Here is a 14133-nt window from a genome sequence, read left to right as displayed (position 1 = left end):
CCTATCAATGTCAATTGTGTTAGTCGCTCTCACTGCAAATGGCTCTTAGGGGTGGGGCCATGGTCTGGTAGCAAGCTGAATCTTGGTAGGGAGGGAAGTGCTATCGTAGCTAATATGATGTGCATGAAGCTCTGAGAGCTTTTATTACATTTATTTGTCTTTGGTTAATTACATCCAATCCCCTTAATTTGAGAAAGCCTAAAAGAAAACAATTAAATCTCGGGTGGCTGCATTACCTCGGTGGAGAATGCCGTGGCCTTGCGGCACGAACGCGCATCCACATGAAATGTTATGAGTGTCCCAGACCCAGCTCGCATGATGGGTAATGTGATTCCTGGCACGATGCCTCTGAAGCGTCCTTAATTTAAAGCGAGCATGACTGTTGGCAGACAGCAGTTTCCCGGCTTTATTAAGGGAAGCATGCAATAAAGATACAGAGGGAATGTTGACGTCAAGTGAGAGCAGAAAGCTAATGCATAAGTTGGACTCAGAGATGGAAAAAAAGGTTTGTTTGTTTCACAGTAGTGATTATCAGAAGAACTCAATGTGCATGACTAAAAGCCAATCGGACCTGTTGACCTGTCATGCTTCATCAAATTTCGATTCCACATGACTACCTGGTCAAATGTCCGGAAGATAACAGATAGATCAACCAATCTGGCAACCAATCTTAAGAGATGAACAATCTGACAAACAGTGGAATTTTGTAAAGATCATATGAACATATGTATATCAGTGCTGTCAGGTGATTATTTTAGTTTTTTTAAATTATGATTAATCACATGAATTTTCATAGTTAATCAAGATAAATCACAGATTTTAAAAGTGCTGAAATTATTTACAAGTGAAAATGCATCAAGTTCCTTCTCAGGAAAGAAAACAAAAAAATATGCAACAATAAAGTTTATTAAAATGTTCCTTAAACAATATAAATATAGAAATTCACAAAAATAGCACCAATTTAAGTTAAATTAGAAGTTTCATTAAGTGTAAGTTGAATTTGCTAAATTAAAAGAACTAGTCCCCGTATGTTGTGTATTTGTTGCAATGCACAATACATCTCTTAAACACTAATCATCCACAATAGTAATCAACTGGAATGCTGTGGCATCCACTTTGCCACAACATTCGTCAAGCCGCATTCACATGATTCGCAAAATTGTTTGAACAGTGAATGGTTCATCGGCAGACTTGTTTCCATTGGAGAGTTATAATAAGCTAGCATGCTGCAGTGCTACATCATCAGTGCCATGCAATGTGTGGTTTGCTTTAGATTTAAGGCTTGTCATGCTTCTGCGGTAAATTAATTCTGTCTACATTTTTGTAACCATCTTAAGTTTGTCCTTTTGTAAGAGTTCTGTCCTTTTGTAACAGGTCCTTTCTCCATCACATAATCATTGTTGACAGTGTTGTGTGTTTGTCGTATGTACATCAGTGTAATTTCCCCGGACACACAGCAAAGATTCCGGCCTATTCCAACCACTGTTTAGAACTCACATGGAGGTGAATAAAATGTCATAATCTAATGTCAAATTGGTAAATGTGTTATTAGTGTAAAAACAGACAAACAATTAATAAAAAAAATGGAGCTGGGGGATATGGCCATAAATATTATCACAATAGTATTTTTCATATTGGTCGATATCAATATTTATAACAATATACATTCACATTTGCACATTTAATTTTTTTTTTTCATTTCCAAGTTGGCAAAAGAAAAGAAGAAGAAAAAAAGAATTAAATCCTAAACAGTCAAAATAGTCTTTACAAAAGTGCATTGGGGGCCCAGAGAGAGCCAAAGCTGAGGGGTTTGATGGCTCTTCTACCAAAATATTTAAATATTTAATAGAGTTCATCAATCAGTTGCAGTGCAGTTGGATATGCATGTTAAAAGATCATCTGTTTGTTTTGAAGCATGATGACATCAGTCCAGTATTTGTTTGAATATATTTACATTAAAATGAGATGTTTTAAATGTCTTTACATTCAGATACCCATATGGGTGCATAGAAGCCCTTGTGACTGAGGAATGATACTGTATGGGGGTTCAGGGGTATCCCCTGAGAGAAAATGTTGGACTACGATTTTAGCAGAATGTAACCGAAATCTGGGATAAAAGTGATTTTCAATTTTTCGGGAGTGAAAAATTTTTCAGATATTTTATTTATTTATTTAAGTATGCATGTATTTATGAAACCAAAGGGTTTATCACAGTAATTATTTTGGAACTGCAATTCATGTTGTCGAAAAAATTAAATGTGCTTTGATTCGGAAGGAAACTGTTGCATCATATTTCTTTGCCTAACTGACCATTGTAGATGTAGCATTCTGTGAATGAAGACCTTTTTAACAATGTAGTATATTAGGTGCAGAAGAGCGAACTATTGCTATGCAATATGATTTGAATCTAGAAAACCCTACCTTTTAATCCTGGAATTTCTCAACATCATAAATTCAAAGATTCAGCTTGACTAGGCACCAATAATTCTAGTTTTTGGATGATAAAATAGTCAAAGAGACTGAAAAATAAAAAAGGCAATTGGTCAGAGAGGCCCCTCAACCCATGGGACTGTGACATTGGGCAGACTCAGCATGACTTTCTGAACTTCCACACAGAGCTAAAGCAGGTTTTCTTGTAAAGACCCTCTTGTTTGCATAATTATAATACTAGGACATCTCATCTTAATCCAGGAACATTTCACACAAAGTCACAGTACTTTGCTGAGTTAACCTTATAAAATGTACAGAATAGATTTGGACCCAAAATGTACACAATACCAAGCCTTGCAAGATAATTCTGAAAATGACTTTATGACCTGTGATCACTATTATAACTGACAAATTAATGATTATAGCCTGATGTACGTCACTTTGTAATCACTTATAACTGAGAAAATTATGATTATAATCTTTAATCTTGTATTATTTATGTAATTTTACTAAAAATGGTAACTATTAAAGGCTTAACCTGATAATATACCCTGACAATTAGGTTTCTCATCACATGTAATGTATTATCCATGTTGTAAAACCAATTAATTAACCAGTATAATATGTAATCAGGCATTTTCATGTTTGTTACTTACACGTGGAATATTCATTAAAGTCATATTTAGTATGTAAATGCTTGCTTGTTTACATATAGAATGTTGATGACAACAAATGTCATGTCTCTTGAAAATGTTTTTTCAAGATATAAAAGTTCATGATTAAATATGCACTATTTTGTGCTGGAAATGTGTGAGAATCCTCAACACAAAGGATTGTAAATCAACTTTGAATAGGACAGAACAGTTGACCATATGACTCTGAAAATACTCACGTGCCCCACCGAGAGCAAACCACATCATTGCAACCACAAGTAGGTTACCCCATGTGACTCTACCCTCCCTAGCAACCTGGCCAATTTGGTTGCTTAGAAGACCTGGTTGCAGTCAATCAGCACACCCTGGATTTGAACTCGTGACTCCAGGGGTGGTAGTCAGCGTCTTTACTCCCTGAGCTACCCAGGCCCCCTAAATAGAAAGTTATTAACCATTCTTAATTTGTTCTACCTGGTAACCATTTATAAAGGAGGCTGCGGAACGTCTGAACCAAAACAAAAAAATACAGTTTTTGCTCAGAACAAAACAAAATGAAAAATATTTAGTTTGTAGTCCCTGTAGGAGAGAAAGAGAAATTTGGTGGTCTTCTTGTCACTTTCAGTCTTAATTTGAAGAAAATACATTTGCTGGACGTATTTAACTATACCAGAAAAACTGACTTTCCCTCTGTTCATAATGTGAATCACATGTCTCAACTTACATATATATATATATATATATATATATATATATATATATATATATATATATATATATATATATATATATATATATATATATATATATATATATAAGAATAAATAAATGATTGTTTTTTTTTTATGTTGGATTATACCTGTTAATTTTAAACAGCATGGCTATTTCCTATTCATTTTCATGGTGGTTTTACAAGAAATCTTCAGCCCTTATACAGGGGAGAACGTGCACACACTCAAAAACACATTACAGATTATATTGACATTTTTCATACTGATACAGACAGCAAAAGAAAAGCTGAATGACCAGGGGGTTACAAGGTAAGGAAAGAGACAGGGAGAGACTGCACTGCAAGGTTGATTTTGGCCTGTCTGGATTCTCATAGTCAGGCCTTTAAACCCCACTAACCCTGAGACTGAAACACACCCGGACAGACTCAAGATACAAACAACCCTAATATGAAATGGGTGAGAAAGACATTTGGCCTGAAGCAACAAATATAACAAAAAACAAAACAGAGGGAGAACCAGAGGAAGAATGAGGGAGAACGAGACACCTTCCAAACACATCCACACAAGCACATTCAACACAAAAAAAATATTTTTCAAGCACACACAATATTCATAGATGGTGTGCAAAATTCTCAAACATTTTAAGTAGATATGGGTGCATATTTCCTCAAAATTCATAGAGTGAAAAAGACAGAAAATGACAGCTGGTAAGAGGGTAGAAAATGACACATTTCCCACACAAACAAGACTCCCCTGACTCAAAATGCAACGTGAAGACCATTTTTACTCTCATCAGCACACAGTAATGAAGCAGCTCTGCAGACAGTATGGCCACAGAGTGATTTATCATCATTCTGAGCCCTACTTCATTCCCCTGATTATTGCAGGCAGAAAACATGAGGAGCAAATTACTGAAAATGTTGGGGAATTATATCTCCACTTTGCTCCTACCCTGCTAAATTATGTTGCATTGTGCTGCTAAATAAATGCCCTTTGATAATGTACAAGAAACTATTTTGTTTTTAACCCACAAACATGCTCTTATGAGGAGGAAGGGAGGTACAGAAATCACATTCACTTTCACAATTCAAGTTCACCAATAAAGCCAGAAATTGGATGGAAAAATGTATCATGACCGAGAACAGAAAATAAAAGAAATCTGCCACTCCCTTGCATCCTTTTTTCCTTGCATTACTGTTGCAAGGCCGGGGGCAAGCAGGCAGGCATGTGTCCTTGCAAAGGAAATTGGGAGATAAAAGGTCCCTCCTTGAGAGTTTCCAGCTCTGTGTTCTCTCACTTTTCTCATTACTAGCTTTGGATGGTTTGGTCTGTTGCAGAGGATCCACTAAAGTCAACGATTCCTGCTATCCACACAGAATCCATCTTTAATTGAGGCACATGAGATTTTGGGACCTGGGCTGGAGATGCACTTGGAATACAAAGAGGCAATACACCCCCTGTCTTTAATAATACTGGTAAAACTGGTTATACTGGTTAGTGCTGGTCTTGCTCGTGGATAAGCAACACTCAGCTGGGTAAAGTTGGTCATTCAGCATTGTCTTTCTGTTGAAGGTGGTAGACCAAGTTAGTCTTGCTTAACAAACTGGAGAAGAAGCCTGGTGCTTGGACTGGCATTCAAAACATAGTGTATTCTGTTGACCAGCAATGTAGGTCTTTGCGACAAGGCTAAGATCTTCCCAGGAGATTTCTGAGCTCTAAAACGGTGTGAAAGGGTGTGTTCTTGAGTTAATGTTTGTGAATCTGGAATGGGGCAGTATTTGAGGTGTGTACTTTGATTGAGCATCTCTCAAAGGTAGAGCAAAACAAGCCAGGGGCATTAGGGGCTGACAGATGGAAGGGAGGGCACAAGTCGCCATGGGAAACAGCTAATGGATCGCTCAGTACAGGCTGCTTAATAGGGTGTAAGTGCTTAATATGGTTGGAGAGAAGATCTCGATAAGTAAGTAGAGATTAGGAAAGAGCGTTGCATTAACTATTGGAATTCGGTTCATGCGTAGCACAAGATCATCATTCAGTCAAAGAAAGACTGGTGAAAAAACATCATAGCTGGTCAGTAGCCTATGCAGTATTTTGGATACTGGTCTTAGCTAGCAAAACCAGAAAGAATGGTCAAAAAGTTTTATCAACTTAGTTTTGCTGGTGAACAACATAGCTATGATGTTCCATGAGGTAGATCAGTGCCAAACCAGCATTAAACATCATTAACTCGATTTTTAAATTTATGCTAGTCCAAAGTCCAACATATACATCTGTTTTCCATGTGATGCAAATTTCTTTATCAGCATTATTTATTATTTATAATCACATAGTGTGCATACTGTGCATCTGTGCATGTGGCCTGCATGCACAACTTGCATTGACTGCACTAAAGAGTATTGCAAAACAGTTGTATAGTGTATATGCGGAGAACACATCCATATGGTCAAAAGAGCACACCTTAAAAAGGCTACAACTATTGACTGTGCAATAGATGTAATAACATGGAAAAACGAAGCATACACTAGCCTTTGGCTTGACTTTTCAGTGCGGTCACTGACTTAACTGCCAATGCTGCAAAGACCAGCTTAGACCAGCATAAATGTCCATGCTGGTGCATTTTAATGTTCAATGTCTAACCTGACGTTAAGTAGGTCTCGCTGTCTGCTACCTGCGAATGCGATTGTCAACTTCACCTGCACACTCAGACATAAAAATGGTTAGCGAGAACGTGAGAATTAAGATAAGCCAAGTCAGAGCATCTGATTGTGCATGCATGCTTAAGCAACTTTGTGTCATATTGTGTGGAGGATTCTACGTATGGTATTACAACAGTAGGTGTTGTCATTCAGAAGAAACAAAGAGGAGGAGGACCAACACATGACAGCAGAAGTTGTTAACATTGCATACTAATGTTGGAAAAACTGTTTAAGTGAGCAGCATGAACAATAAAGTAGTGACACTTTTAAAGTCCTAGGAAATGTAAAGCCCCACTCAACTTTTCAGTTGTCAAAAAAAAATGAAATGAGTTCAGCTTTCCTGCAGACTATCAAACTGTGTTCCTCTCATTCATCAGTAATGGATGCAATAGGTGCTAAACTTGCTTTCAAATGCGATATACCAGTCGTAGCCAATGACAATGAAAGAAATCTCAATCTTCAGCAAACCTTGATGAGAAGAATACAATTCCACATTTCTGTAGAAAGGTTTATGTAATAGCCAGAGCAGTGCACAAGGAAGGAAGAGAATAGATGGTGAGAGAGAACAAAAACAACAAAGAAAGGCCTTTTTCTTGTGCATGCTGTGGGATATTTTCTTTGGTCATGTCCAGTGAGACAATGTCTAGCACTTGCCAAATCGAGGCATCGAAGTATCTGTGTTGCTTTGAAGACAATATGCAGAGGCACCAGCAGTCATCTGACATTACTGTGCCATGTCACGACAGCTTATTAACTATTAGCTCGATAGCTTATTAACTATCCCCCTTTATTTTGGACACTTTCTCCTTTGGACACTTTTATCCCCCCTTTTTGAACATTCTATGTTTATTATTATTTCCAATAAACACCTCTCCGAGACCTGACGCCAAACTCTTGCTGTCTCTTGCTCACTGCCCCACAGTACATTAACACTGTATCATCTCTTATGTACTTAGTTGCAAATGATGGGATACTGGAGGAGAATTAAAGGGATAGTTCACCCAAAAAATATATATTATCCCTCATATACTCATGCCATTCCAGAAGTGTATGCTTTTCTTTCTTCTGCAGAACACAAACAAATATTTTTAAAAGAATATCTCAACTCTGTAGATACTCATAATTCAACTGAATGGTAACCATATTTTAAAAGGTCCAAAAAAGGCCATAAAGGCATCATACAAGTAATCCATATAACTCCAGAGGTTAAATCCATTTCTTCAGAAGTATTATAATAGGTGAGGGTGAGAAAGTCCTTATTTACAATAAATATTCACATATTTGACCAGCACCAACAAGTAGCTTCCACACCAGTATGTGGAAGTGAAAATGTAGATTTACAATAAAAAATTAGATTTGGTTAACCTGTTGATACGCACCCCCTTTTTGAGCACAACTCATGAAAATTACATACCTGAACTTAAATGGTTGTATTTACTGGACCCTTTGGAGTATGGACACAGTTGTAGTCTCTTTTGAAAGAAGACACTTTGGGCCTTATTTCTCAAGTTTCAGAATTACAATGTTTTCAATGACACAAGTCTAAAAAAGTTATGTTTCAAATTTGAAGATGATCTAACAAAAAATGTGGTTCCTGCAAGCTTTTTTCTCTGTAAAATCGCTGGAAGGGTACAGAGTCAAATTAAGGCTCCGCCTTTCAAGACTACACAAAATCTGACTCCACTGATTGGCTATTATGAATAAAACTATGCCATTTTGGCTCATTTTGTTTACGAGACTCTAATATATAAGATCTGCTCAGATTGCATAGTTTTTTGTAGAACGATGATAAAGGGTAATTTTTCAGACGAGATCTCATGTAAACAATAGAGAATATATCAATATTTCTCAGATTTATCACTTTTATGGACAAAAAGTGCCATTGGATGTTTTTCAATGAACGCTTGACACGGATAATTGACCCAAGTGTGGCGAACTGGATTCATCTGGCGATCACGTTTTCATAAAGTATGAAGTCCCGTTTTGATATTGCGTATTTTCATTTGTACATCTGGCACAAATAACTAAATAGCTGTTTTTGGAGCATTGGTATCGTGAAACAGAGATCGGATATTAATGTTGAATCCTTAGGCCTTTGAAAAGATGTACAATTTGGAAACATTAATTACATTTATAGATGATACATTATATATTAAATGTAAGCAGAGTGACATCACCACTGCATGCAGGGGAATTGCGTATCAACAGTTTAAATATCGATCTGTTTCTCACCCACACCTATCATATCACTTCAGAAGATATGGATTTAACCGCAAGGGACATTTCAACCATAAATGAAGGTTCTGACAGCACAGACTGAGTGTTGTATCTCATCTGGATGTTGTGGGGACAGTCATATTGCACGTCAGCTACGCAAAATTTTTGACACTGACAGATTTTGTTGGATGCTCAGATTTATAGCAAAGACAATTAATCGCCCGTAAGTGAACATGTCAAAGTAAGTGATCAATAACTGACGATTTTGTCATTTGTTAGGGGAATTCTTTTATGTTCCAGAAGTTGTCTCAGATGGCAAAATCGTGGTCAAATTGCTCAGTGTGAACCCATCTTAAGATTCAGACAACCTACTGATCAATCCAACTCACTGTATCCTTCTATCTCTATTTGATCTAAAGTAATTCTCTGGGTTGCACAGGCTCCAACACAAGCTCTCAAATGTACCTGTGTTCCAGTGCTGTTAGGCTGATGGAGTGTTCAGCAGCCATGCCTCTTGATCAAACCTTTGCCCCCTGGAGGGCCGGAGTACACAGGCATCCATCTTCTTTAAATGCCCAGTGAACATGGAGTGCTGTGTCCCGCTAAATGCAAGATTAAGCTTGGCTAACCAACTCCCTAAATCCTCTTTTATGCCCGGCAGGTCAAGCGAGCGAGGTGAAACACCAAACCCACAAACCCCCGGACCCCCTCAACCTCTGCTCACAAGTCTAAGCTCCCTTGACCCTGGTCAGCAATGCGATACTCCAAAAAATCAATTTATAGATTGGCCTGTCCGGGCTGCCATACCTAAATCAGCCAATTCTGATGATTCAGCATTGGTCTGGGAGCTTGGGAGACTGTCACCAATCAACAATCACTACCAGCCAGGACAAGTATGGACAATCTACTGTCACTTGAACATAATTTATTGCAAACTAGCACATTGATCAACCTCTCCCATTCCAAGTCTTCCAGGGTTGGGCTTGAATGATTAAAGGTGGAGGTAAGGTGTCAAGAGTTGAAACTGAACCCAATGTATTTTGATGCTACTTCTAGTTACAGGGTTTCATTTCTTTTCTCCTATGAGATTTCCATGATCATTCTAGTCATTCATGATGGAAATGCATGGGTAAAAAAAAAAAAAAGAAAGAAAAAAAATTCATTGAAATCAACTGACTCAAAGAACAATTTACTCATAAATCTGACATCACTATGGCTTGCCATCAAGTTTTACTCTAAAGTCCCCCCAAAAAATCTAGGTTCTCTATGACCACGGGAACCCTTTAGACACTTCACTGTACCCTTATGTACCCATTATTCCCAGTAGTTTGATGTCAATAATGTTAATATTTAAATTTGAGGTAGCTTGCATTGCCTGAATAAATAATTTTATTCTGTGAATTTGCTAAGATCATAAAATATGACATCTAAAAAAAGTAAAATGGTCAGACAATATGACCATTTTGTTCTTTTAAAGAGTTTTGACATAAAAAAGAGCAACGTTGTATAAAACAAAACAATAACCATGATGACAAATGAATATTTCATCTTGTTTTTCAAGTTCTCTTTCTCTTTATAATTTGTATTAGATTGCTAGCACATAATTCCAGGCCCCAAGCTATAGCTCACTAGCAGGAACTACCAAAATGAATGAAGCATCTTGAAGTGAGCTAAAAAAAACTACAGCTATTCAACCTGAGGGAGAAGGGAGCGTATTATAACAGAAGAGCTGCAAAGCACAAACAGTATTATGATTTCGGCATATTTCCAGGTGTGTTTTATTGTGATTTATGAGTGGCGTCCCTCAAGTAAAATGTCCTTTACACTCTAAACAAAATGAGAAAGATCTCAAAAATGAAAGTCAACTCAACTTAAGATGAAAAAGTGTATCTCTGTTGAATATTTTAGCATATAATGAATTATTTTGGTTTGATTTTTGGGGGCAAAAACTCATCTAACAGCTAAAACAACAAACAGTTTTTTTTTTTAGAAAGATAAAACCAAGCTAGTTTTTACAAGCAAATATCCCAAAAGAAGAGTTTGTAGGGCTCAGTTGTTATAAAACTTAGTGGAACATAGATAATGTGACACACCTGTAATTGATCTGTGCGACTATAAGGAGAATTGTCCCAAATAGTACATGAAAATAAACTTGGGACCAGTAGTTTAAAAGTAATTGCAAAAATGCTACTTTTCATAAATTTTAACTGGGTTAGGTGTACATGTACATTTTGGGGCCACTGTAGGTGCTACTGTTCCAGAGTAGTGCAAGGCAAAACACCACATTATCTAACAAAATTGTGTGCACTAATAAAACTAAAAAACATTTGTATTGTGTGTTCTTTCATACAAAGAAGCATAAACAACCATAAAAAAAAAATTATACAAAAAAACACACGCATAACAAAACAAATCTTAAGAGACTAAAACTCATATAAAACAAGCATCTCAGCCATGCAAACAGATTTGGAGCTCCTAGAACAGAAGCTTATAATTGGAGTGTTGATATGATATTCGCTAATCAAATGAAAGGATGTATTTAATATCCCCTCAGTTCCTGTATGGTGAGTAAGCAAACTGACACTAGGAAACATATACGTCATATTATAGCTGGGAAGAAGGCATTGATTACTGCAGAGTGTCAAAGGTATAGCACACTGGCAGACAAAAGTTTGGAAAAATGATTTTGCTCTTTTGGAAAAAAAGCTGATCACAATGTATAGTCAGGACATTAATAACGTGAAAAATTACTATTAAATTTGAAAAAAAAAACTACTTCAAAGAGTTCTCATCAAAAAATCCTCCATCTGCAGCAATGACAGCTTTGCAGATCCTTGGCATTGAAGCTGTTGGTTTGTCCAGATACAGACATTTCATGCCACAGCTGATCCCACAAAAGCTCAATGGGGTTAAGATCCATAACATTCTTTTCCAATTATCTGTTGTTCAATGTCTGTGTTTCTTTGCCCACTCTAACTTTTTTTTTTTGTTTTTCTGTTTCAAAAGTGGCCTTTTCTTTACAATTCTTCTCATAAGGCCTGCATCCCTGAGTCTTCTATTTACTCTTGTACATGAAACTGGTGTTGAGCAGGTCGAATTCAATGAAGCTGTCAGCTGAGGACATGTGAGGCATCTATTTCTCAAACTAGAGACTCTGATGTACTTATCCTGTTGTTTAGTTGTACATCTGGCCTTCCAAATCTGTTTCTGTCCTTAATAGAGCCAGTTGTTCATTGTCTTTGAAGACAAAGTGTACATCTTTGTATGAAATCTTTGTTTTTTGTCAATTTCAAGCATTTTATAGCCTTCATTCCTCAAAACAATGATTGACTGATGAGTTTCTAGAGAAAGCTGTTTATTTTTTGACATTTTTGAACTAATATTGACCTTAAGACATGCCAGTATATTGCATACTGTGGCAACTCAAAAACAAACACAACGACAATGTTAAGATTAATTTAATGAACCAAACAGCTTTCAACTGTGTTTGATATAATGGCAAGTGATTTTGTAATACCAAATTAGCAATTTAGCATGATTACTCAAGGATAACATTTTGTTATTTATTTATTGTGATTTTGGGGTTAACTAAGACCTGGACATCTCTTGTCAAGTTTCCTAATTTTTTTTCACTGTGTACAAATAAATAAATACATAAATACAAGTAAAAACAGAAAATGAAGGTAAACAGTTTAATCTTCAGACTATAAAGACTCTACATTGCTTAACGTAATTAACCTTATATAGCCTTAGACATAAGATGGCAATAAGGTTGTTTGTACAGAATTCTCTTTGTGTTCCATGTCAGCACTAAAAAATAACCATTCTGTGAGGCAGATTGTAAGGAATGACAACTGTAAGCATCGTTGTTGATGAAAATGGTTGTTTTCTAGCCGTAAGTCCTAAGGGATGAATCACAAGCAATACAGGATGTGAAAGTAAAGGATAAATTATCTTGATACAATTAGTCAGTTCACTTGCAGTTCACAAAACCTCGATAAACATATTTAAAGCAAGCAAGCTTTGATGTGAGTCAGAAGAAGATTGATGAATTCCAGCACGAATGATTGCAGTCATGAATCTGTACATCTGAATGTGAAGTAATAAGACGTGCGGGAAAAAGTTAGACTCACATTGTTCATGTACTCGCTCAGCAGGTCTTGCAGGGCCTGTCGCACGGCATTGCACTCGGCTACGATGCGTTCGCGCCGGTCGTCGCGTGTGCAGGAGGAGTCGGCCATGAGGGCAGCGCCACTGATGATGCTCTCCAGACGTTCCTCCAGCGATGGCCTGAAGCGAGCCTCGCTGAATGTGAGCGGGTCCAGAATGATCTTATTCTGAAAAAACAGATCACCAGGGTTATGAATGAAGCTTTGCTCTGCTTAAAATACCATAAACATTAGCACTTTATATATATATATATATATATATATATATATATATATATATATATATATATATATATATAATCTTAAATGTGAAGTACTTAGTCATTTGAGAGTTAAAATAATCTTAAAGTTGAAAATTTGTTTTCCAATGGTAACCCCCCACCCCCCACATACTTTTGCCTATCCCTGTAATGACGTTTACAGACAACGATAAGTACCATTATCAGAAAAGACACCATATTTAATTTAACTCGAATGAAAATATATGATCCATGAATGAAAGTTTTATTGCTGTATACCTTAGTGCATACTTTGAAATGCAGAAATTTCAGCTGATGAAACATGGGAAAAAATGTCTTTACAAATAATTTCAAAACATGGGTCGTAATATTGATCAGACTGAATCTCCCTAGACAGACACATTTCATGTTCAATTAACCATGGCATCTACCTTTAAAAAGGTCAAATTGTATGTTAATTTGCTAAAAAAAAGTGTAAAAACTGTGGCTCTGTGGCATTTTCAAAAGAGTTTGGCTAGGGTTGGTGTTAAATATAAAATAAACAGCCTTGTACTTTGGAATACTGCACATGCCTCAGTTACACAAAATGCAAAACAGTTTTTTTAAGTGGATGTTTCCCACCAGATCGCAGTGATTATCATTTAGCAAGAAGTTTAGCAAGTCCTATGATATGTTTGGCATACTTTTCCATCTGTGGATCACTAAAGACAGTCAGAGAGTCTGTTGGAGCCTGTCTCCGGAGGCAGCTGTTAGGTGACCTTCAAGGCAAGCTGCAAGGCCTCCATTACAACCACATTGCGATTTAATGGGGCTTTTAAAGATGGGATGCAGACTCAAGAACATCCTCCCTTTTTATTGTTAAAACTTGCAACCAAATACAGGCTTTATGATCTCTAGGGCTGGGATGGGAAAATTACCATATTGATAGTGGCGATATTATGTTTTACAGCTATATGAATACAGCTTCAGCAGCAGTTTGCATTTTGTGGACTTTGCCGGAG

General features: G+C 36.8%; 1 protein-coding gene across 2 annotated transcripts in view; it reads right to left on the bottom strand.

The window, feature by feature from the left end:
* ctnna2 (catenin (cadherin-associated protein), alpha 2) overlaps nucleotides 1–14133 on the bottom strand; it is a 717220-nt gene that overhangs the window by 507728 nt on the left and 195359 nt on the right. For both annotated transcript variants that reach the window (XM_052137026.1, XM_052137027.1), the window contains exon 7: nucleotides 12858–13061. In XM_052137026.1, coding sequence (XP_051992986.1) covers nucleotides 12858–13061 — 204 coding nt within the window. The remainder of the gene's footprint in view (nucleotides 1–12857; nucleotides 13062–14133) is intronic.

Source organism: Xyrauchen texanus, chromosome 11 (genome assembly GCF_025860055.1).
Source record: "Xyrauchen texanus isolate HMW12.3.18 chromosome 11, RBS_HiC_50CHRs, whole genome shotgun sequence".
Lineage (NCBI taxonomy): Eukaryota > Metazoa > Chordata > Actinopteri > Cypriniformes > Catostomidae > Xyrauchen > Xyrauchen texanus.
Note: the sequence above shows the minus strand (reverse complement) of the source record. Positions and strands in the feature narration are given on the sequence as shown.